A 25,703-nucleotide genomic window follows, 5' to 3' on the forward strand; every position below is an offset into this window, starting at 1 on the left:
ACTACAGGCTGGTAGGTACAGGGTTCACAGAGTTTTTAAGAGCTCAGTGGGTAGGTGTAAGGCCACTACACCCTCATCTCTTTCACTAACCTCTAACCAACTAACAACTAACTCACTGTCCTGATCAGACAGCCCAGATAGCTGATGTGTGTGCCCAGGACAGCGTGCTTGAACCTTAATTGGATATACATAAGTTTAAATGAAATGATACCTTTATCTTTCAACGATTTGTTTGAAAACGTATCAAACGAGCGAAAGCGAGTTGAATACGTCTTAAAACAACGAGTTGTACAATAAATGATATCTAACGGATACGAATATAGTATTATATTTCTTACATATCTTCAGAAAACAGTTTTAAAATAAATTTAAACTAAAACCTAATAGTTAACCTGCGCGTCACAGACAAGTCAATTTCAGGTTAACTTGTACATCACATCTAGTTATCGATTTCTACCGTGCTTTTCCATTGGATGGTATGACATTGATGACCTGGTCATCACCTAGGTGTAGCCAGTCGTATGTCTGTAAAATGTTATCGCACGTGTATGTGTTAACAAGTATGTGTTATCAAAAATAACGAATAATGTTCTCACCAACGGGTGAGTAAGAATTAAAATTACTTAATTATACTTATAGGATGTTAAAGTTTGTTTTGTTTAACAACACCACTAGAGCACATTAATTTGTATTAATCGTCAGCTGTTGGATGTCAAATATTTGGTCATTTTGACATATAATCTTAGAGAAGAAACCCGCTACATTTTCCATTAATATCTTTTATATGCACCATCCCACAAACAGGATAGCATATGCCACAGCCTTTGATATACCAGTCGTGGTGCACTGGCTGGAACGAGAAATAACCCAATGGGCCCACCGACGGGGATCGATCCCAAACCGACCGCACATTAAGCAAGCGCTTTACCAACGAGTTATGTCCCGTCCCTATAGAATATTAAAAAGTGTTGAGTGCGTCGTTAAATAAAACATTTCCTTCCTTTCCTATAGAATATTAAAAAGTGTTGAGTGCGTCGTTAAATAAAACATTTCCTTCCTTTCCTATAGAATATTAAATGAGCTTCCATTTCGTAACTTCAATGTTGCTGTGTCACTTCTTTGCCCATGAATTTCTGCATTAAGTAAAATGTTAACGATTTGCGAAAAACTTGCAGAAGATTATGATATTATATTAATACAATCAGTGGCGGATCCAGAAAATCCATTTAGGGGGGCCCAGTGACATGAAGCGGAATGCCAATGGAACTTTGGGGGAGGTTTGGAGGGATCGTAATTTTTTTTTTTTTTTTTTTTAAACTGTCAAGAAATTTAGTGTCAAGAAATTTAGGGTGGCCCGGGTCCCTGCCCCCACTCCCCCAGATCCGCCTCTGGCAATAAAAACTGTATGTGTATTGAGCCAGAAACTTTGAAGTTGATCAATGTGCCTTCGATATATTTGTGTGGTAATGTAATGAAATTTGTTGACAACTATAAATATCTAGGTCATATTATATATGCAAAAACATGAAAGACGATAAAGACATTAAACGACAGAAGGCCTATAGTGCAAAGATGTTGTTGCTGCGATTTGCAAAATGTTCAGAATCTGTTAAAACGCAATTATTTGTGAATTATTGTAGTAATTTGTACGCGGGTGCATTATGGGTGAAATTTACGCAGGATAGCATGAAGGATCTTAACATATGTTATAACAACGCATACCAATGGATGATCGGACAACGACAACGACCATACAGTGCCAGCAAGATGTTTGTCAGTCATCGAGTAAAAAACTTTGGTGCTTTTCTTTGCTCAACAGAGGGCGGGGCGTAGCCCAGTGGGAAAACGCTCGCTTGATGCGCGGTCGGTCTAGGATCGATTCCCATCAGTGGGCCTGTTGGGCTATTTCTCGCTCTAGTCAGTGCACGACGACTGGTATATCAAAGGCCATGGTATGTGCTATCCTGTCTATTAAAAACATTTAGTGACAAATAAACAACTATATGTTTCAATATAATACATGAATTAATTCATAATTTAATTATGTATGTTAATACACTTCTTTAAATACTGCTGATTTAAAATTAGTCTTCACCAAATATGCTCGCTCGATGCGCGGCCGGTGTGGGATCGATCCCGGTCGGTGGGCCCATTGGGCTATTTCTCGTTCCAGCCAGTGTACCACGACTGGTATATCAAAGGCCGTGGTATGTACTACTCTATCTGTGGGATGGTGCATATAAAATATCCTTTGCTGCTAATCGAAAAGAGTAGTCCATGAAGTGGCGACAGCGGGTTTCCTCCTTCAATATCTGTGTGGTCCTTAACCATATGTCTGACGCCATATAACCGTAAATAAAATGTGTTGAGTGCGTCGTTAAATAAAACATTTCCTTCCTTCGCTCAACAGCATATTCGCTGAAAAGCAGAATCGAAACGACCTACTTGTCCACCTGCGGTGTACAAGTGTGAACACGTCAAATCTGTATTTGTAAATCGCTTGCACAAGCTACTGTATACTATGTAATTAGTTTTGTGTGTGATGTTTAAATATGTTCTATGGACCACTGATCTGAAATCTATTATAATAATAATTATTATTCGTATCATGCTTATAACCCGAGTGAAATAATGTTCAATTGTCACGAGATTTAGCGAGTGAAAATGAAAACACGTAGGACATAAACGTTGAACATTATGACGTCAACCATGACGTGAAGTCATGCACGAGATGGTTGTGACGCCAACAATGATGTGACGACACCCTAAAAGTAAAAGCATAAATATGGCTGGCAAATAACGCTTGTGCTTCATTGACAACATTTAAGAAGACGTCTGTTCATACGAAAACGAATACGAATTCTATGCCATAATACAGCGGTATAACAATACACGATGACGTCACACTCGCACATGGAAATGTCACAGCTGCCATCTTGGAATTTCATAGCTTCATCGGTATTTACTTACCTTAAAAGCAATCCAAAAATTCTTGATAAAATAATTTTGAGTTTAAGTACCCAAAAAATTCAATATCTGTTACATATTCAAGAGATACGATGGAACAGCGAGAAATCTTCGCGCAGTGTACAGGGCAGTAGATATGATATCCAGAAGCGTCAACAACTTGCATCTATCAAAATACAGAGCCAATATTTTTCAAGAGAAAGCAGACACTCGGGTCATAAAAAGCTGCTTTTTGATGCTTCTGACGTTTTGGCAAACACGTTCCTAGTCGATTGGTTTTCGTTGTACCTTCCATGCAACAACAACATGAATCTGTATGAATATAACGCCGACGGTAGCCAGACGTTCTCCGGTCCTGTTGACAAGGGAAGCACCGTGTCTGCCGAAGCAGCTTTCCTCTGTGAAACGTTAATGGTAAGAAACCTACCGAAAGATGGCAGGTATCCAAAGGGTGTGGGACATCCAGAGAGAGCTGTCCACAATGTTCTTTCAATTCCCGTAGTCTTACCTTCAGGTGAAATGCTTTGTGTAATAGAACTTTGCAGGAATAGATTAAAGAAACCATTTACTAAACATGACATTGTAATTGCCAACTGGTTTCTTGGATGGATGAGTTGTTCTTTGCATCAAGCATCTAAAAACAAAGTACTTGACATCCATTCAAAACTTAACGATTTACTCTTGGGGTGTACTAACGAAGAACAGTCCAACACCCACGGTAAGGTGTCCATTGACCACCTTGTTGAAAAAATCTTACTATTCGGCAAAACACTGGTGCATGCTGACAGGTGTGCGATGTTTTTGGTCAATGAGGACCACGATCAGTTGTATGCAGATCATTTTTACGAATATTTCCCCGAGGGAGGCAAACGCGTGTTTCACTCTGCAAAACGAGTTCGCTTTTCGCACAAACGTGGAATTGCCGGTCACGTGTACACTAATGGCAAAACTGTCAACATTTCCAACGTTTATGATGATGACCGTTTTGACCCAGAAGTTGACGAAATAACCGGTTATCACATGAAGAATATGATTTGCACGCCAATCATTAACAGACGTGACGTAGTGGGAATAATTGCAATCATCAACAGTCTTGAAAAAGATCATTTTACAAACGCAGACATAAACACTTTAAAGCATTATGTACGTTATTGTGCAGTGGTCTTACATAATTCCAGGATACAAAACGAGCTTCGTGTATCTAAAAAACAGTGCAACGTGACTTTGAAAATATTTCAGTATCATATTGTCATGTCGGGAGGTGAACCTACTGTAGCGAATATAAAGAAGCTACCTAATAAGATTCCACGTTCAATTTTTGACTATGACTTCAAACCATATCTATATGAAAGGCAGTTACCACAGTTATTCTGTTTTATGGTGATTGATATATTTGGAACAGAAACCTTTGAAGTTGCTAAGATTAGCAGGTTTGTTCACACTGTCATGCAAAACTACAAACCATTGGCCTATCATAATTGGATGCACGGGTTCCAGGTGGCGCATGCTATATACTGTATGATCAAAACAAATGGAGATATTTTCACAACACAAGAAGCAATGGCTCTGCTTATTGCTGGAGTTTGTCACGACATAGACCACCGTGCCTATGGCAGTGTGTTCAGTGAAGACCCCGATCTAACCCTGGCGGACCTGTACGGGACATCGGTGATGACGGAGTATAGCTATGACTTTACTGTCACAATTCTGCAGTTAGAAGGTCATGATATATTTTCATTTCTTCCTCCATACGAGTACAGGGATATGTTACTGATGATTAGCGAAGCGATTACTGCCTCAGATTTGTCTCATTACTATAACAACCAAACACGGATATTGCAAATGATGAAAAACAGAACGTTTGACATCAATAATGACCAGTGTAGGAGAGTGCTCAAGGCGCTAATGATGACGGCAGCCGACCTGTCTTCAGCTGCTATGCAGTGGGATACACAGGAAGATTTGGTGACTCGCATTTGTGATGAATTTTCCATGTACAAACAAACAAAAAGGAGATATTCTTTGAAAGCTATAGACCTGAATTACGAAGATAAAAGTCCTCAAGAACAAGTTGATTTTCTCCTGCTCATATGTAAGCCGCTGTACACTACAGTGGTAAATATTCTTCCGGGCACTAAACCTTTATTGGAAGGCACTATGTCAAATTTGGCAAATTGGCAGAAAGTTGCGGACGAGAAGGAGAGGCAGAGAATGTTGGATGAAAGCATTGTTTTCTTTGACTGAACATTTGAGGTAGAAAATTAATAAGACCATTAGTTAGGCTTATATTGCTTAATCCAAAATTGGCATAATTTTATTGACAACAAACATATCGTCATGTGATATTTGTTGAACGTTACCAGGTCTCGAAATAGGAGTCAGTGGAACCGATCGATTCCCTGCTGATCACCTGAATGAAATTTCAGGAGTACGATTTTAATCCTCGAGGGAATCGATGAAGAAATCGTTTTAAGAATTGATCTACATAAATACTAATACTAATTTTCCAAAGAATTACCATTATAAAGCATGTCATTTACGAAAAGTTGTCACATAATATTATTTTAACGTATTAATCCATGCTGTCATGTTTCGTGTCCATATATTAAATCGAGGTGTCGTTAAACATTCATTCATTGTATTAAATTAATTTCCATTTGGTCTCATAAAGATCACAATGTCATTTGGACAACATCTAAAATCCAACCTGTACTTTATTACTGTTTCTTGCAATCGATTCAGGTGATCAATTGGTACAATTGTAAATGATCGAAACATCATTCTCCTGGAACCAAAATCAGGGGATCGATTTTTCGATCAAGCTGCCTCATTTCGATGCCTGCATAAGTAGCATATATAGTAGCATTTTGAGATATGGGTTCACGTACCTATGTTGCATGTGCTGTTCTGTAAACATTGAAATCCTGCAGTGAGTCTGTACACGAACGTGCAGGAAACGGGGAATCATGTTAACGAAATTAGTTCTATGGATGCAAGCAGTTTTATCAGATTTTCATCCAAGACAACATTGGCTAGCGTGCACATATTTTGCGTCTCTGATTTAGAGAACACCAGTACACAGCTGTATTCCAACTAGTTCTTGTGAAACACTCATTCAGTTGAAAACCGCTGTGTTTAAGACTTTCGAGTATTGTTTGTAGTTGAAGCTTTATACCATTATAATAAATACTGTATACGTGTTCATGTATATACATTTAATTTAAGTTTGTCTCTGTCTGTGTACACGTGTACACGTGTCTGTGCGTGAATATGTGTACGTGTATGTCTGTGCGTGCGTGCGTGCGTGCTGAGAAAGAATCGCACGTCACATAATGCCACGGGCGGTGGAATAGATAATGTATTGGAGGGGTTACTTTCAGTGATTCCTAACGTATTGTATAATATAAATATTTAATACATATCAATATACCAAATCAGGGGTATTGACCCGAAGTATATGTTAAATAGTTTCGTTAATTGCTTATTATAACCTTGGTAACAGAAAAGTTACGTGTACCTCAGAACTATGAACAGTTCCTTTAATAAAGAACATATTTATGAAAAACGAAACAAATACTTTCTTAAAAAATGTGCCATCACGAATCACCGCCAACACATTCAGCCCCTGTTAAGAATACAGGTGTAGTCCCCAGGGCCGTAGCTAGCGGAGGAGGCGGCGCAATTCCGGAAAAAATTATAAAAACCTACAAAACATTCTCTTCTTAACCGTTTAAGGAGTTTTAGACTATTAACTACTCATTTGCCCCCCACCCCCTCAAAAAAAAAAATCCTAGCTACGGCACTGGAGCTCTGTCTGTGTCCCCAAACGTTTTCAGCAACAGGTATTGCATCCCATTTAATTTTTGTTACTGATGCGTCATATATCCAATGGCATCTACATGTTGGCCGTAAAACGTTTAGAAATACTTGGAAATAACCGTATGATAAAGCAAATGCTATGCCAAAATGAAAGAAGAATACTGCTTGATATAATAATATGGAAGTGAGTGTCGATTTGAATCTCTATATAAAGATCAAGGCATGATCAGGATTACTTTCTGTTGTTAACCTTTTATTTCTAATTTTGGTTGATGAATCAATGGCAGGTGACTTCTATCATTGTCATGTAGGCCTAATTATTGAGATCAACAATTTATACCAGAAAGTAGGCCTACAATTAAACACTTTTGCTACGTGTAGGTTCCTTTGTATTGATTTTGCCAGATTAGTTAGAATTGCTTAGCCATGTACACTGCAGCTTTGGGAAGGGGAGTGCTAAATGATGAAGACAAGCAAATATTGTTTTATGGGACAGTTGCAAAAAATTACAATCAAGTATTTGCCCCACCCTCCCAAAAACAACAACCACAAAAAACAAAAAAAACAAAACAAAAAACAAACAACTAAACAAAGAGGAGAAAAACCCCTAACAAACCAAACCAAACAAAAAGCCAAAGCCAAAGCCAAAAAAACAACAACAACAAAGCAATCAAAACCACCCATCCACCTCCCAAACAGAAAACCCAACAAAAAAACCCCCAACAAAACACTCCCCACAAAAAAAACCCAACAACCCCCCCCAAAAAAAAAAAAACAAACAAACAACCCAACAAAAACCCACCAACAACAAAACAAACCCACCAACCAACCAAACAAAAACAAACAAAAAACAAAACAAAACAACAACAATTTTTTAAGTGATGTCACCTCAAATATACGACCGTTTGCTGATGATACGTCGCTGTATATAACTTGAAAATCCTAATGCATGTTGTAAAATCTTAAACACAGATTTAGAGTGTATTAATAGATGGGCAAAAAAAAAAAATGGTTGGTAAAATTTAGTCCTAATAAAACTGTAACAATGACTTTCAGTCGTAAACTGTAAACACTTATAACCCTAAGTTATTCTTAGAAAATGTTCAGATATCTGAGGTTGAGGTTCATAAACACTTGGATCTAACGTTTGAAAAATCTGGAGAATGGGACTGTCATATAAAAGATAATTATTGTGGATAAGGCCAGTAAAATGATAAATTGTCTTCGTTCATTAAAATTTAGATTGTCTAGAAGGCCATTAGAAAAAATATACAGGGCCGTAGCTAGGATTTTTTTTTTTGGGGGGGGGCAACTGAGTAGGTTAAGAAAAGATTTTTTTTTTTAATTTCAATAATGTTTTCCGGATTTTTTTTTCTGTACCCCCCTTGCCCCTCCTCCCCCGCTAGCTACGGCCCTGATTTATTCTTCCCATATTTGACTATGCAGACATCAACTGGGACAACTGTACCCTCTACCAGGCAAACACCCTTGACAATCTCCAATTAGATGTTCAATATACGTACAATTTGTGGTACTGTTTGAGGAACATCTCACCAGTTGTAATGTAGAGAAAGCGGTTTCATACCTTTACTAGAAAGGGACCGGCCTCGGCGGCGTCGTGGTAGGCCATCGGTCTACAGGCTGGTAGGTACTGGGTTCGGATCCCAGTCGAAGCATGGGATTTTGAATCCAGATACCAACTCCAAATCCTGAGTGAGTGCTACGCAAGGGTCAGTGGGTAGGTGTAAATCACTTGCACCGACCAGTGATCCATAACTGGTTCAACAAAGGCCATGGTTTGTGCTATCCTGCCTGTGGAAAGCGCAAATAAAAGATCCCTTGCTGCTAATCGGAAAGAGTAGCCCATGTAGTGGCGACAGCGGGTTTCCTCTCAAAATCTGTGTGGTCCTTAACCATATGTCTGACGCCATATAACCGTAAATAAACTGTGTTGAGTGCGTCGTTAAATAAAACATTTCTTTCTTTTTACTAGAAAGGAGGAAACGTAACAAAATAAACTTTCAAATAACACGTTACCAACTTACTAGCGGAAAAAAGTAACAGTGTAACTTGAAACATCAGATAAAATTAACACGGCTCAATATTTTAGCCTGATGTTTTGCACAGTTGACCAGTGAACGCACCGCCACACAATCGCGGGGTCAATTCCGTATTGGCACGTGCCGTTTCGCTTCTTGGACATGGGTCTGTTTTTCAAGGTTTTTCCGCCCAACATTTTACTGCTCCAGCTTTTGTCGACTTTGCTACTGTCGGGTCATTGTTTGGCAACCGGTGGAACAGAAAAGCAGGTTTTTTCGGTTGAAAGTGGTCGTAGAGCAATGCCCAGGCTAAATGTAAATGACCGCCTTCGCGCAATTGGTATGATCCAGGCTGAAATGCTCCATTGCGCTGTTGCTACGCAATTTGGTGTCAACATAAACACTATTCAGGCTTTGTCGCGACGTTTTCAACAATTTGGTAATGTCAGAGACCGACCACGTGCAGGTCGTCCACGCGTGACGTCACAACAGCAGGACAATCATACCCGACTCGTGCACCTCAGGAATCACTTCCAAACGGAAAGTCTGACAGCGCGGACCATTCCTGGATTGCGTGCCATCAGCCCCAGAACTGTACGGAATCGATTACGTGAACAGCGTATTTGTTCGCGACGTCCGGCTGTCCGTTCAGTTTTGCTAAGACGCCATCGTGTAGCACGTCAGGCTTGGTGTAGAAGACACTTGCGCTTTAATCGCCGACACTGGGCGGGTATTCTGTTTACAGACGAGTCCAGGTTTCACTTAGACAGCAGCGACGGCCGTTCAAGAGTCTATCGTCGTGTTAGAGAACGTTTTAGTGACGCCTGTATTGTGGAGCGACGTGCTTTTGGCGGAGGCAGTGTCATGGTTTGGGGTGGTATCACGTCAACTGGACGAACACCTATTGTGGTCATCGATGGCAATTTGAACGCCGTAGGCTACCGTGACGACATTATCCAGGCTCACGTCATCCCATTTGTGCAAAGACAGCAACGTCACATCACGCTTCAGCAAGACAACGCTAGACCTCACGTCGCCCGGGTGGTAAGGGATTTCTAGCTCAGCAGAATACCGATGTGTTGCAGTGGCCTGCAGTCTCACCCGATCTTGCACCAATCGAGCATGTCTGGGATGAGATGCAACGTCGTGTACGTGCGCTGCCTAACCAGCCGGTGACGTTGGCAGCGCTGGGTCAGACGTTAGTCCAGATCTGGAACGGCATTCCCCAGGCATTCTTCAACAATTTGGTAGGCTCTATGAGGCGACGGTACCAGGCCTGCATCGACGCAACCATGGCCATACGCGCTATTAACTTTGTGAACTGATTTTTTACCCCCGTGTCTTTCATCCCCAATACCAATGAAACGACGGATGCTGTGACATTTTAAATGAATTGAAGTTTTGCAGATTTGCCTATTAACCATGCTATCTGATCGTTTCATCGTTTTATGTCTTGAAATTATGTTTTTATCAACATGATAACCATACACAGTTACTTTTTTCCGCTAGTATATTTCTGTCGAACAAAATTGTTTTCGAACTCCTTTCCTTCTGCCAGTAAAATTATGGAACAATCTGTTAATTTTGCTTGATATTAGAAATTCTTCTTCACTAAACATGTTTAAAATACAAATGAATAAACACGACCCTGCTGTTCCATCCTCCGGCGGCGCATGGCCGTACCACTTTTTTCTTTCTTTCTGGGTTACACATATCTGTGAAAATATCGACAACAGGTAATTTGAAAGGAGAGTCTGGCAACTTTTTTCTTACACTGTGCCACCGCTGATCCTATTTCTATGAAGGTGGTTGAAGGCAACAGATTCTACATGCCGACTCCGTTTGGGTACCAGTGATTTTAAATCACAAATTTGTACATGTGACATATAGCCCTTCTTGTATTTTTTATGTTTTTGTCCAACACACGCTGCCGCTTGCAATACCCATTTACTGAACTATTATCAGGCGCGGATTTAGTGGGGGGCCCAAGGGGCCCGCCCCCCTCCTATTTTTGGGGTCAAGTTATTATTATTTTTTAACTGTAGCATACACTAGAGTGAAATTACACAAAAATGCACTTATTTCCCAAGAGTCTTTAAATTATATTTTGTTCATGAAAATCGTCTTAAGGGACATTCCTGAGTTTGCTGCAATTTTTAAGATGGTATCGACCAACAGAGACTTTTTAATGATTGTAATTACATAACAAATATATTTTTCTGCATAAAATGTTACTGACTGTATATTAAACATGTTTCTGACTGCTTTAATATTTGTACTAGGATAACTTTCATTTTATTTTCTGAAAACTATTTTTTCGTACGTACGAAATTAGTTGAAGCCAATATCCAGTTTGGGCTTCTTACAAATATTAAGACGACCAAAAACACATTGGATATACAGACTCTAATATTCTAAACAAGAAAATATATTTAATATGCTAGTTTAATCGTAGAAATATTTTATTAGTTGGAAACATCTTACAATGCAGCAAACGCAGGAATGTCCCTTTAAATGTCATGTCTGACATCACTTCCTATGACGTTGGGTTGGTCTTAATTATTATTTCTACGCGCTGAACGCGATGAAACGAAGAATCACCGATTTTTTTACGTCTAGTAACTGTACGGCCACATCGTAATTAGCAAAAATCCAGTTTTTGATAAATGGCACATTTGTTTTTATTCTTCATTTCGGTTAAACACGGTCTGATGCATTTATAATCATGAAACAGAAAATGTTCTGTGGTAATTTTGCAGTGAAAATTGTCCATCCTTCTAATGGCGGTTTATTATTTTTGTAGGGATCATGTAAAATGACGTCAATGACTCATTCTGATATTTGATTTTATTTGAACTAGTGCATTGAGTGTTAGAACATTTGAGAGTCGTATTTTATGAAATGCTAAAAACACTGTTAATACGTGAGGTATGTGATGTGCCTTTTTAGATTATATCATGCATTTACAGTATCCTTCACCCCCATGAAACTAATCGATAATTTCATTTTGTTCAGAAAACGTTTCATATCCGTATGTTTAGATTTTTCACAAACAGGGAAAATATATGCACGGTTAAAAGATCGAATTAAAAATGTGTACAACCAGTCAAATGCAACGTACGAGAACAATTAAGTTTATATTTTAAATAATATTAAGTGTGTGCGATGCCCAACCTATGGTCTCAGAAAGTCAAGTCCTTAACCTAAGTTAAGGTCAACGACAGACAATCGAAGGACCATCATTTTGGCTTCGTAACGCTAACCTGACATGCTTGAGTCGAAGGATCGATAGTATTAAGTTCCTAATTACATATACAAGCAAATTAAAGAAATAAAAGCTCAAGATAGTCTTCTAGAAAGTGATTCATACAGCTCCCTGTTTTGTGCTTCGTTTGCTACTTTGCTTGCGATATATCCTCACCTTACCTGTTTTCTGCCAGAGATCCTAGCTAGAGTAAGTGTGAAATAGAAAATCCCAAAACCGATAAAAGTGTCATTGTTGTTCATTTAATATTGGTATTCAAAATATTATTGTAGGGAGAAACAACGCCCAAATGTCCAGGCCCAGTCACCCTTACAATCCGATACCATTACAACTGCACCAGAGGAACTGGATATATGTAATTTCACAAGTAATGCAGATATCGACGACCAAATCAAAATACGATTAATTGACGAGAGAAGTCCAAATTTAAACTTTAAATTTCCTGTCAAGACCTACAGTGATAAAAGTGCCGTTGGTGGTATCAAGAAACGATACTGTCAACGAGAATGGTTCAATATATATACTTTCGTGTCCTATTCATCGAAGCTGGACGGACTGTTTTGTTTGCCTTGTGTGTTGTTTCCAACAATGCCTCTGCATGGACAAAGAGCTAAACTGTTGATCACGAAGAGTTTCCAAAACTGGAAGGATGCTAAACAAGACTTGCATGACCATTCAGTCTTGGACTATCACAAATCGTCCGAAGCGCGTATGCAAGCCTTTGTTGGAACACATTTAAATCCATCCAAGAGAATTGACTGTAATTTGTCTGCAAAGGGGTGGAATTGATTGAACGAAACAGAAAAATTCTAACGTCTATAATTAAATGTATTGAGTTTTGTGGGAGACAAGGTATTGCTCTCCGGGGTCACAGAGATGATGAGATATCATCTCAAAATGTTTTGAATCGTGGAAACTTGTTATCACTTATAGATTTTAGAGTAGATGCTGGGGATACTGTTTTAAAAGAGCATCTTGACACATGTGCACGCAATGCTCGTTATGTTTCAAAAACTGCACAAAATGAGCTTTTACTTTGTCTTAAAGATTTACAGGTGGAAATAATAAAAGAAATAAACAGTCAGAGCATCGGACCTCTATATGCGATTGAAGCTGACGAAGTTACAGACCGTTCGAACTGGGAACAACTAGGTATTGTTCTCCGTTACACGAAAGACTGTACTGTGACTGAACGACTAGTTGAATATGTAGCATGTGAACGCACGACAGGGGAAGCGGTATGTGCCGAGATACTAAAAGTGCTAAGGAAATTGGGTCTTAAACCAGAAAACTGCAGGGCTCAAACCTATGATGGTGCTGGTAATACGTCGGGGGTCACAAATGGCTGTTCAGTTAATTTTTCGAAAGTTGCACTGCATGCTATCACAAAACAATGAGAAAGGAAACTCGCTGCCGCGACTCCAGGGGTTACTCTTTCAGATTAGCGGCAAGATATTACATACCATGGCTGTGGATACACATTGGCCCAGTTGTTCAAAGCAATGTATATTACTGAAACAACTGTTTCGATATTTCTTCCCATTTACCGGCAGCCGCAGTCAACGGAAAACCAGCCTCATATGGGAAGGAGAGATGACCACTTTAACTTTAAAAAAAAGAAGAGACCAGAGTTTATGAAATTTTGAAGATAACAAAAACAGTATGACAATACCAAAAACATACGTTAATATAGCTATTTTGTTACTCAGATGCGAGGAAATCGCGTTTCAGGCCACTTAAATTTCAAAATTTTGCGGGGGAGCATGCCTCCGGACCCCTCTAGGAATCTCGGGCGCTTTGCGCCCTCGGCCCCCCCCCCCCCCCATTTAAAAATCCCGGATCCACGCCTGATTATAATCTCAAGTGTCATACTTCACTATTTGGAGATTCTAATTTAAGTGTCCAAGATTATTTCTATATTTAAATCTGTTCAGAATTTTCTTATTAATAGTAAGCGTTTCGAGATCAATTAACTTGCTATCATTATTTATTGTAATCTTTGTTTCTGCTACACCTTCCTGTCTTTTACCCCACCAAAATAAATCATTCACCTGTTTTCGTATATATAAACACGAAGTAGGTACTCCTTATTGATATAATAAGAATGTTAAAACCAGTCTAAAAACACCTTTCCCGCATTGTTAAAATTATAGTAAACAGTATAAATGTAATTATTTTTGTTCGGTTATTTTTATTTAAACTGAAAAGGAAAACACAGACAAATGCAAATAAAACGAAAATTGTACACCTTAATTCATTCTAGTTCACAATTGTCACATTGTTATAAAAAATAAAAAACGAAATAAGATCCACGTGTGTGCACAATCTACCCGAGAAAAATAAAATCCATGTAGGCATCTAAGCCATGCATGATAATGAACATATGTATGCATTTGCAGTACTGTGCCACTCAAGAAAACGATCCCGAAACTGATCATGAGATGGGTCATGTGTGATCGTTCATTTTCATAGTAATATTTTTAACAAGACAAAACAAAAAAGTACTAAAATAATTCTGGCACAATAGTGTACATGGCGTTTATGGGCTAAAATTGAGGTCATGGGCGGTTTATAAATAGCGGGGTCAACGATCCACATCTACTGCGCCGAATCACCGGACATGCAAATCGTTTTAGATACAAGGGGGTGTCTATATTTATGCACCATTTTAAAATCTTTATTTATTACAGACATAAAACAATTTGTAGTGTATTTCAGATTATGCACTGCTTCATTGGTGACAGTGTTCACATAGAAAATGGTCCTTGAATGCTTAGCCTTAGCCTTAGGTGCGCCGATACACTCGTAACATTGGACAGCACTGTACATGCGCAGTGAAGTGGGTTTGACGCAGTTGAACAAACGTCAAACCGAAGGTCAAGAAAGGACGGAACATTCTAAGATGAATTTTTAAACTTCAAAGGTAATATTCATTTAAAGTTACAGTCTCTGGTTATTATATTATAACATCGTTTACCAATACGAATTACAAGCTCAAATGCACTTTTAATAACTGAAAAGTAGGCTATACACTCATGTCACCTTAAAAATTAATCTGCGCGGCAATAAAAGTTAGCTAACACATTTTTTTTTCAATTGGTCAAATCAACAAACTATATTCCAATGAAAAGACATTCAATCCCAAATGACAAAAAAAACAACAAAACAAACCCCACAAAAAAACAAAAACAATGAAGATAAGTGAAAAATTGACAAAAATGCAGTCCGAATATAGGAATTTATTAATTTTTGAAAAAAAGTCGACCTTTTAAAATTCATAAGAAAATTTATTTCAAGAGGTATCTTAATGAAATTTTCTGGAACTATTCATTAAAGTGTACTGTTTGTGAAGACCATAATAAAAGTAGACTCAATTTTTATCGTCAATGACCCTAACTGCGTTATGCTTGCAACTCCGTTCAGTTTTTCTCATAAATGGTTCACTCAATTAACATCCGATTTGTTGTCGTCTGCTTGTCGTTCATATGTGAGGTTTTTCTTCACAGTTCAAAACGTTTTAATTACTAATAAAGTTCAGACAAGTAAGTATCAAAATACAAAACTTTACAAACCCCTAAAATCATTAATTTTACTAAGTCATTTTTGTTTATTCCTTAAAATTACCGATATCGGGTCCACATGACTCGTAGAAATTGACTTAAAATTGAGGAAGATGAATTAACATTCTGTTCGTGTCACATGACCTCACAGTGCCAGATCAACAAGGCCAAATCATTAAATTTGTATGATTTTTAAGTCCCCTGTTGTTCGAATTTGTTTTCAATTATTATATTCGATTTGCAAAAGGTATGCTACATTTTTGTGCCTCTATTGTAGTGAATAGTATTCATAATCCATTCATAACAATTGTAAATAATTTTGAGTGTATAAATTGTGTTAATTAACCTTCTGAGTACTGCAGGTGAGATATCTCGGCCGACGTCACATCAGTCGACATACTGTACACTGTATACAGTGCATTCCCCAATTCATATTTCCCGCCGTTTTGCTTTTGTTTTGCTTTTTTCAATTGAAAATACCTTGAAATTTTGAGTTCAAAAAGTGGTTTTCGGCAAGTATTTTCGCTTGACAACAATGACGGCACGTTGCGGTCATTTTCAGGGATCGATAGCTGATTGTGACAGCTAATTTGATAATAAATTTGATCGTTTTACCAACAATGAAAATTACCAAATATTGCAATATGAATCGTAGTTCGGGTTTTAAAAAAAATTCTGGTCAGAAAACCACTGTTATCGGGAATAATGGACATAAATACTGGACAGCTGGCCACAAATGCCAGTAAGTAAATGCAACTTTTTCGATTTTTTGCCTAATTTTAATCACCGTTAGCTGATCTAAAAATAATAAAAATTACAAAAAACCCACGAAAATAATACTTACCGATTCATATATGAACTTTATTTCATGTATTTATAAAACATTTAAGTGAATATATGTGAGTAAAAATTACAAACTTGTACCCACTCAACGTGGTTTTTGTTAAAAATTAATCCAGTAGTCTAAAGGTTAAGAATCGATTCATTATAAAAATGTATATTTTACAAACTATTCACTGGTATGAACGTAAAAGTAAAGTTTGTTTTATTTAACGATGCCACTAGAGCACATTGATTTTTTATCTTATCAGCTATTGGACGTCAAACATATGGTCATTCTGACACTGTTTTTTTTAGAGGAAACCCACTGTCACCACATAGGCTACTCTTTTTATGACAGGCAGCAAGGGATCTTTTATTTACGCTTCCCACAGGCAGGATAGCGCAAACCATAGCCTTTGTTGAACCAGTTATGGATCACTGGTAGGTGCAAGTGGTTTACACCTACCCATTGAGCCTTGTGGAGCACTCACTCAGTATTTGGAGTCGGTATCTGGATTAAAAATTCCATGCCTTGACTGGGATCTGAACCCAGTACCTACCAACCCGTAGACCGATGGCCTAACCACGACGCCACCGAGGTCGGTAGTATGAACGTAATGCCTATCAGTACTGACATCAAGTGTTAGCGATGTGTGTGTGTTGGTAAAATGCGGACCGGACAAACTGAATATTTCCTTTAAAAACTAAAATTAAACACGGTGTTCGTCAGCTGTGGATATTTAAGAAATCAAAAATTTTCATGTAGTGGCCTTAAAAATGGAAAATGACGAACCGCATATGCACGGTATGATACTTTTTGCAAACAGCATGCACCTGAACACAGTTAGAAACGTTGCACTCTTTCCTGTTTACTGGAGGGTGCTTCACTTTTGTTTACTAGAATGGATTTGTTTTATTTCCACATTGTTGATTTTTCACGTTAACTGATTGCAATATATTTTGAGTCACATATCGTAGCTAAAAAATGTAAAATAGTATTTCCGTAAATATCGTATTGATGTTTTTGTCGTTAGGTGAACGCAGTTTCGTACGTCGATGGTAATTAAATGTTAAGGATTTGGTCAGTTTCCATCTCTACAATTCACGAAATTCATGAACAATCTGCAAAATAGAAATGGAAAAAACATTTTAAACCTGATTTGAGAGAGAGAGAGACAGAGACAGAGACAGACAGAGACTGACTGACTTTTTCATGTGTCCATATACCACTGAGGTTTCGAACACGCCTTTTCCGGGCTTAACCTCTGAATCGCCAGTGACTAAGTCTGGGCCAGGAGGGGGGTAGGTAAGTTTGAGGTGGGCAGAATTTGCAATAAAAATTTAGAAGTTAGGTTAAAGACCTAAGGCCGAAATGAGCTGATCCATCCTACTCATGTCTGAACAAAATATTAAAATTTTAGAGAGGAATTGATTGCTCATTAATTTTTATTACCACATAACTTTAATTTTAGCCGATAATATTTTATAATTTTAAAATACAGTTAATATTGTAATTTTGAATGAATGAATGAATGAATGTTTAACGACACCCCAGCACGAAAAATACATCGGCTATTGGGTGTCAAACTATGGTAATGCAAATAAATATATAAATTCAAGGTTTAAACAAAAACAGTGTAAAGAACTGTGCCAAAAATACAAATACAAATATCTCAGAATTTTACGGACACCGAATTTTACTCTAAACTTCAATTTGTGCTGTATTGGCCATTCTCAAAGAGAATGTTACACCCCTGCACCACGGTGAGGTTACGCGCAGGGGTATTGTAATTTGAATTCATCTTCTCACAATCGGCAGTTTTGTTCATTATACACAACCGTATAACTTTAACTGAAATAATAAATAAATAAATAAATAAATAAAAAAAGTGTTCCATAAACAATAATTGTAAATGACAGAATTTATGTTGGGAACCATATTCTGTAACCATAATTAAATATCGGTTATAAATAAAATGCCAAATGCATACAAGTCTAATAAATTCAAATTTAAGATGTCAAACTAGAAAAAAGAAAATTAATAATTTATACCTTCTAAATACAAAACTCCCCCAAAACAAACTAACATGCAAACTGATTTCAGCTAGCCAAACAGTAATTTATTGGCCAAGACTGATGTGGTCCATTAAGGTGTAATGTTATTATGTTACATGCATTTCTAATCTACACATCAAAATCAAATATGAATAAATAAATAAATAATTAACTCTGTAAATCTAGGTTCATACAGGCATGGGTATTGAATGGCTAAGACATATTTTTATAGTTATGAATGGTGTGTTCACACTGGTTCAGATATGATTATTCCCAAATCTCTGTAAAATCCAATGTTACTTTTAGTCGTATCCATGCATGCATGCAGGGAATTTCACTAATACCGTAATGTGAATGGACTTTTATAATCATTACATGTGAATGGCATTTATTTTTGTAGTTGTACCCATGCCAATGTCAACCTAGCTTAATAAAATCAAATGTAAAATCATTGTTAAACTGGACAGTAAATTAAAAAACAAACTGATTATTTTCTTAAAACTGCAATCTCTACTCCCCCATTTTACAGACAAGTTGGTTGCCATATTTGGTAATACATGAACATTATTTTGTAAACTGACCTGCTCTTTAAGAGATAATAATTAGTCAGTTAATACCTTTTTTTAATATTCCCTGATTAGCACCTGCATCGAAAGGATCTTGAAGAACAGCTTGTAATGGGACAAAAAATGAACAATCTATTTTAAATTATTAAATAATTTCTTAAAATATGCTACAGATTGCAGTTTAAAACAATCTAACAAACTAAAAATGAACAATTAATAACATGCAAATCACAATGAATTTTCAGGGCAAGACTGATTTGCTTCAATCTGATCACATGTAAATTTTAGTTGATTTTAAACTTGAAATAAAAACAATATTCAAGTTTTCCCTTACACACTAACTAATCTTTGTTTTCTCTGTTTCTTGCCATCATCAACTCTGCAAAACTAAAGCTATAATACATATATACATATTACTGCACTACAAATAAAAATGATTTAAAAAAATGTCCCAATATAGTTTCAACTAATCAACAGCTGGGATTGCTACCACTATTCGAAGGTCTCCTTTCTTGTAGTCATCCAACAAGTTCTTATTAGAGTTCTCCTACTGTTTTTGAAGAGTATACTTTAAAGACATCATGTCCGTCAAGAATCTCAAGTAAAATTGTCATTACAAAATTTCTGAACCCAAGGATTTGTGTGGTCAAGACTTTATTGCGTTACATGAAGCAAATTGATTCTTATAGGATGTGTGATCAGTTGTTGATCAGTTATTCAACACGACATAGGTCGGTGTCAACTTCAACAGTAGCCAGATGGATTAAGGTTGGCATGGATACAGCAGGCATCGATGTAGATAAATACAAAGTCCATTTGGTGAGAGCCATTGCAACTTCGGCAGTCGATTCTTGCATTTTCCAGTTATGCAGCCAATCCAGCAACACGTTGTTGAGTGCGCTGTGCAATTACCCCCACACCTGGGGGGATTAATTGCCACACACGGAAGCTTATTAGAATATCGAGTCACGTACACCGGATCACGGGCAACCGTGACCTTGGTGTACGGAGATCACATCCAGAAGAAAGGAAGGTGGAGGAAGACGAGACGTGCGCCAGCGGCGGCGCAGGGGGGGTCAAAACCGGTGGCTAAACCGCCGGCGGCGACTCCTTCTGTTAGACCGCCCAACGCCACTCAACCAAGGAAGACGACCAGGAAGAGGTTCCGGCCCCGGCTGTCTCGGCTTCTGTCCCTCAGGAAGAGGACGAACTGAACGAGCTGGACACAGCCATCTGTAGTGCTGCAACGATAAACCGGTATACCGGTATACCGCGATAATTGATCAGCTCGATACGAACCGCGGTACAGTTTTGCGTATCGCGATTTTTATACGCAATTTTTTTCCTCGTATCTTATTTGACTTGAAATAGGCAAACAAACAAACAAAAACCACATCATTTTATTAATTGGTGGTGACAGGAAGTGTAACTATCATGTTAAGCGTAGTCGGCTTACTTGTTGGCATACGAAGTGATAGGTCGGTTATACTTGGTTCTGACTTCTAAACAAAACGTGTTTAAAGTCCATTGAAAATAACCAGTTAACGATAATTACAAATAAATGTTTTGTTACTTACACATGATCATTCATTGTTCATTTACTTTGGAATACGGCTACGGCTATCATCTTCAAAGAAATAAACCAACAAGTGAGAATCACATTTCGCTGTTTTTCACTGAACTCGGAATACTTCGGCCGATCGTTCAAAATACTTCGGCTAATAACCTTGGCTCTGGTTTGGTCGATCTGCCGAAACATAGCAACTCAATACGTACATTTCCGTGTTAAGCGAGCAGCAACGGAAAAGCCCGATAGTAAGGATTTCCGAATGTGACAATTTATAAATAGTTTGACACCGTCACACCGGTGTTCTAGTAGACAAGTATTGTGTTAAAAAATAAAAATATGGCCTAAAACATTTAGCCTGACAGCTGAAACTAATAAAAATCATTAAAAAGTTATGCCTTCTGTTTTCATTAACAAAAGACCCAACCCATAAATATTAAATTTAAATAATATCAACTATATTGCAATACATATTGCAATATGGTTTCTTATATCGCAATATATCGCAATACGGTTTTGACCGTATCGTTGCACCCCTATATTACACCATCCAACATCCCGTGAACATTTGCAATACTTTTAATCCATTTGAAATCTTTGAAAATGTGTTTATTGTTTTTATTTATAATCAAATGGAGCTGGCAATGCAATGTGACCTCGGTCATTATAATTTCAATCACATGACCACGTGATCAAATAATGACATATGATAGAGAGGGTTGCCCCAGTATTTGACCAATAGAAAAGCTTGAGGATACATTCCCAAAATAAACTCCCAAGAACCACAAATTTACTAATTTTATGTATTTTGGTGCTGTTTGTCAGGACTTGCACAATTGTGTTTTCTTTTATTTTCAGTCTAATATCATTATTTGTAAATTAAGATAGGACCAAAGAGACTGTTTACCAGAAAGTAATTGTGCGTGTGTGAATGTGTTATAATATAAGCATGTGCGTGCATGCATAAATGCATGAATATGTGTTACAGTTGTTAAAATGAACACTTTTTGGATTTAGTTGTTTGATATATGCTGCATTAACTTCAAAGTTTAGTTTTATTAGTTAATTAGAAAGTGGTCGAATACTGGGTCAGCTGGTTGAATACTGCATACTATTCCTTGTAGCACTCAAACCTACTCTAGTCGGCGTATACCACACGAACAAAACTTGGGTCTATCCAATGAATAGCATTGCCAGTAAGTATTTACGAAGAAAAACAAATATTAGAAAATGCCAATAAAATGAACATGTTATAATCCTTTCTTTCTTAAGTGGTCGAATACTGGGGTCGTTGCCCTATATTTTGTTACATTATTGAAATAAGCCATAATTAGTAATTGCAAACTGTCTGATCACTATTACTTGGGGTTTTTTTTATTGTTTGTAGAACATATACCATTTAATACCATCCACAAATTAAAATAAATCATTATTTTTTTTAAATCTATAAATGAAGAAATAAAGAACAAAAGAAAAGAACACACAAGTAAATAAATAATTAAATTGATATCTGCATACATATACATGTGCACAAGTAGCTCATTGCATTTAATTGTTGACATTCTAAAAATGACTATTATTAATGAATCGATTTGCAGTCATGCTTGCTTTGTGTCATATTATAAGGATCCACTTACAAGGATCTTGGTATGGGTGTGTTTATTTTGGTATCATTAGAAGCGCCACGTTTCGTAGAATATCTATTAAAATAAGATTTTGGGAATTTTTATCAGACGTATTAATATTTTAAGCTATTTTAAAGGAAAATAAACCAAGGTTTATTGTGATAGACTACTTTCAACTGGGTGTTTGCTTAATTAATTACGTTATTTGTGGTTGTGTCTGTGACTGGGTAAGGATGATTGCCCATGGAACAAGCTTGATACGACTGGCTGGCTGCCTGCCACAGTCGTAACCACTAACAAAAGAAAAGAAAGTGGACTTTCACACCTGTGACAAAACTTACTGGAGTTGATGCTAAACACAGTTTAGTAAATAAAATGAGTAATCATGAAAGTAATCGCTGATTACGATTACATTAGCAATGTAATTGATTACGATTGCGATTACATGACATTCTCAAACAATGTAATTGATTACGATTGCGATTACATGAAAACATGTAATCGATCACGACTGCTGATTACGATTACCCCATCTGTGATATATACATATATCTATGTATAAAACACGTTTTAAATTATATTTATGAGACGGGTTACGACACGCTGGGGCCTTGTGCCCCAGTCTTTGTTTAACTGGAACTGCTAATGGCGTATGAAGTCCGCTGATTGGTGGAACTGATAATGATAGGGGATGAAGTGTCGCTGATTGGTCAATTGTTTGATAAGCGTCACTTTTGTCAGGAAGCTCTGAGACAAGGTAAGAAAGCTTTGTCGGGTTTTAATTCCCACCCCCTTCCCCATTTCAGGCCTTCTTAATTAGCTGACCAGTAGGAGTACATTGTAAAAATACACCTGTCTGGGATTCGAAATTAAATGCTGAGAACAGATTAAGTCATAAATGAATTTGAGTTTGAGTTCAGTAACCATGTCCATTTAGTATTAGAAACGCCATGTTAAATATGTATGGGTGTGGCGGATTTCCCCCCACCTACAATAGTTGTTTTCTTGATTAATATGCTATGTACAATGTTTATATAATATCACCTGCAATTGTCAGATGCTTATGACATGTATGTATTACGTTGTTGTCTTTTTATGTCATTTTTAATAAAACGGCCATTTCTTATCTAATATATTAGATATATATATTGTTTTCCTGGTTGTTTGTATGTTATATTATTGTACTACAAGTAGCATGCATTTTGACTTATACATACACATACACACACACACACATACACACACACACACACACACACACACACACACACATATATATATATATATATATATATATATATATATATATATATATTATTGTACTACAAGTAGCATGCATTTTGACTTATACATACACATACACACACACACATACACACACACACACATATATATATATATATATATATATATATATATATATATATATATATATATATATATATGTTTTCTTTATTTTAGGTGTGATTGATTGAACTTGAGAAATATAACAGGAAGGGAAGTTTAGATTTTAAAAATAAATATTCCTCTTGAATCTTGTCTTTTGTTTTTTGTTTGACTTTGTTGATGGTTTGTTTCAATTCTTTAAAGATGCATGATCAACCCAAGAAAGCTGTAGGCTTTGATGGAAAAGAATTCCCCTCCCCCCCCCCCCCCCCCCCCCCCAATCCAAGCTTAGTGCTGGATGAGAGGGATTCTTTGAGTAAAGCTGAAGGCTTGCGAGGGTTGATCATCCCTCCCATTTTGTTTTGTTTTCACCCTTCCCATTGGATTAAAACAAACCCTTGTTTTTGCTTTAAATAGACGTTCGATTGTTCGACTACAGGTCTTTATATACTATCGGTGAGATTATTAATGCATTGAGATGCACGTGCAGTAGGCATTTTTCATCTCTGTGAATTAATGGAGTAGTGGCCTGATACGCAACAAATATGCTTAATCAACCCGAGAAAGCTGCAGGCTTTACTCAAAGAATCCCTCTCAGTGTTTGTGCCTGAAAGAAATTTTTGGGTATGGCGCTATGGATTTGAATGCAACCACAGTCAACCCCCTGTTAACTGTGGTTGCATTCAATTCCATAGGGCCTTCCCCAGAAAGAAAATGGGTTAAGTTTAGGGTTAGGGTTAAGAAAATGATACAGTATTGATAAGAGTAATTTATTTTGTTAAAAGGTTAACTAACAAACAAAATGTGGAAAATGTTTGGGTATGGCGCCATACCCGTTTTACCCTCTAGCAGAAACACTGCCTCTCATCCAGCACTATACTTGGATGATTGGGTGATTTGTATAATATTACAAATATGAACCCATGGATATATACTTCTTTTTTTTTCTCTTTTTTTTTACACATTTCAATATCTGATCATCATATGTACATCATTAATATGATGAATGTGCCATCATGCCATTTATTTACTTATTATAATATATTTTTTAAAATGTACCTTTTATGCCATTGTATTACGGCCAGAGTGTAGGCCAGTTCAGTTGAGAGTAGTTTACGACGACAGAAAGCTACGCCACATCGTGGAACAGTCTGGCGAAAGTATAAAAAAGTTATAATAGCGATGGTAGGTATTTCTGATGCAAAAATATTAGTGGCCTATAGCGCCAAATATTCACATATACGTCTCTGCTCATGGATATACACTAATGTTTTTTTATAGTTGTGTTGGTAGTTATTTATGATGGTAGTTACTTAAAACAGTAATAGTGCATTTCAAGTATAATTTGTAATAATGTTAACATTTCAGGTGGTTTATTGAATACAAGCATGAAGATTATTACTTTTGACATCTTCATCCAGGCATTGATGCTAATATTAGGTTTGTACTTGATCGTGTACTTAATTCTGGTTTAATTCTTACCATGTGGCCTGTTTGTACTGGGACATTGTTCAATAAAGTTATTGAACAATGTCCCAGTACAAGTTCTTGTTAGGTGTGTAACATCGGGTAACCATGACATCCTAGCACATTGTTTAATCACTTTTTACTTAGGTGTGTAACATAGTGATAACTGACTAGGGATGTAACTACAGGGCACAATATTTCATGCGAACCGCCGTTCTGTTCTCATATCGGTTATGCAACATTAAATTTACGCGAATCGCAAATTGATTTCGTCATAACCTGTAGACATTCAGAAATTAAAACTTGCTAACTTCACGATTACAGGAAGTTTATTATACAGTTGAGTATTGTAATAAGTTTGACTAGTATTCCAACAAATGCTTTAGACTGATTTTTAGATACTTGATGCACTACAAACCAGTAGACAAGTGTTGTATTGCAACAGTTGTAACTTGGGACCAGTCTAAATTAAATGCTCAGTATAGAGTCGAGCCAAAAGTTTTAAAGAAATATGCAGACTGCTGGGGGCAGCTAAATTATATTCTTCTATTTTATCTCTAAAGGA

The 25,703-nt window shown here is 37.1% G+C and overlaps 2 protein-coding genes across 3 annotated transcripts in view; both read left to right on the forward strand.

Moving 5' to 3' along the window:
* Positions 1-2,895: 2,895 nt before the first annotated feature.
* LOC121389111 (cAMP and cAMP-inhibited cGMP 3',5'-cyclic phosphodiesterase 10A-like) lies at positions 2,896-5,211 on the forward strand. The gene has a single exon (XM_041520725.1). It carries the CDS (start codon positions 2,896-2,898, stop codon positions 5,209-5,211), a length of 2,316 nt encoding a protein of 771 aa, XP_041376659.1.
* A 9,723-nt stretch (positions 5,212-14,934) lies between these two features.
* Positions 14,935-25,703, forward strand: part of LOC121388832 — a 123,397-nt gene continuing 112,628 nt past the window's right edge. For both annotated transcript variants that reach the window (XM_041520345.1, XM_041520346.1), the window contains exons 1-2: positions 14,935-15,013; positions 25,040-25,111. In XM_041520345.1, coding sequence (XP_041376279.1) covers positions 25,060-25,111 — 52 coding nt within the window. In that variant the 5' untranslated portion in view covers positions 14,935-15,013; positions 25,040-25,059. The remainder of the gene's footprint in view (positions 15,014-25,039; positions 25,112-25,703) is intronic.

The sequence above is a fragment of the Gigantopelta aegis genome, chromosome 14, assembly GCF_016097555.1.
Source record: "Gigantopelta aegis isolate Gae_Host chromosome 14, Gae_host_genome, whole genome shotgun sequence".
NCBI classification, from domain to species: Eukaryota; Metazoa; Mollusca; class Gastropoda; order Neomphalida; family Peltospiridae; genus Gigantopelta; species Gigantopelta aegis.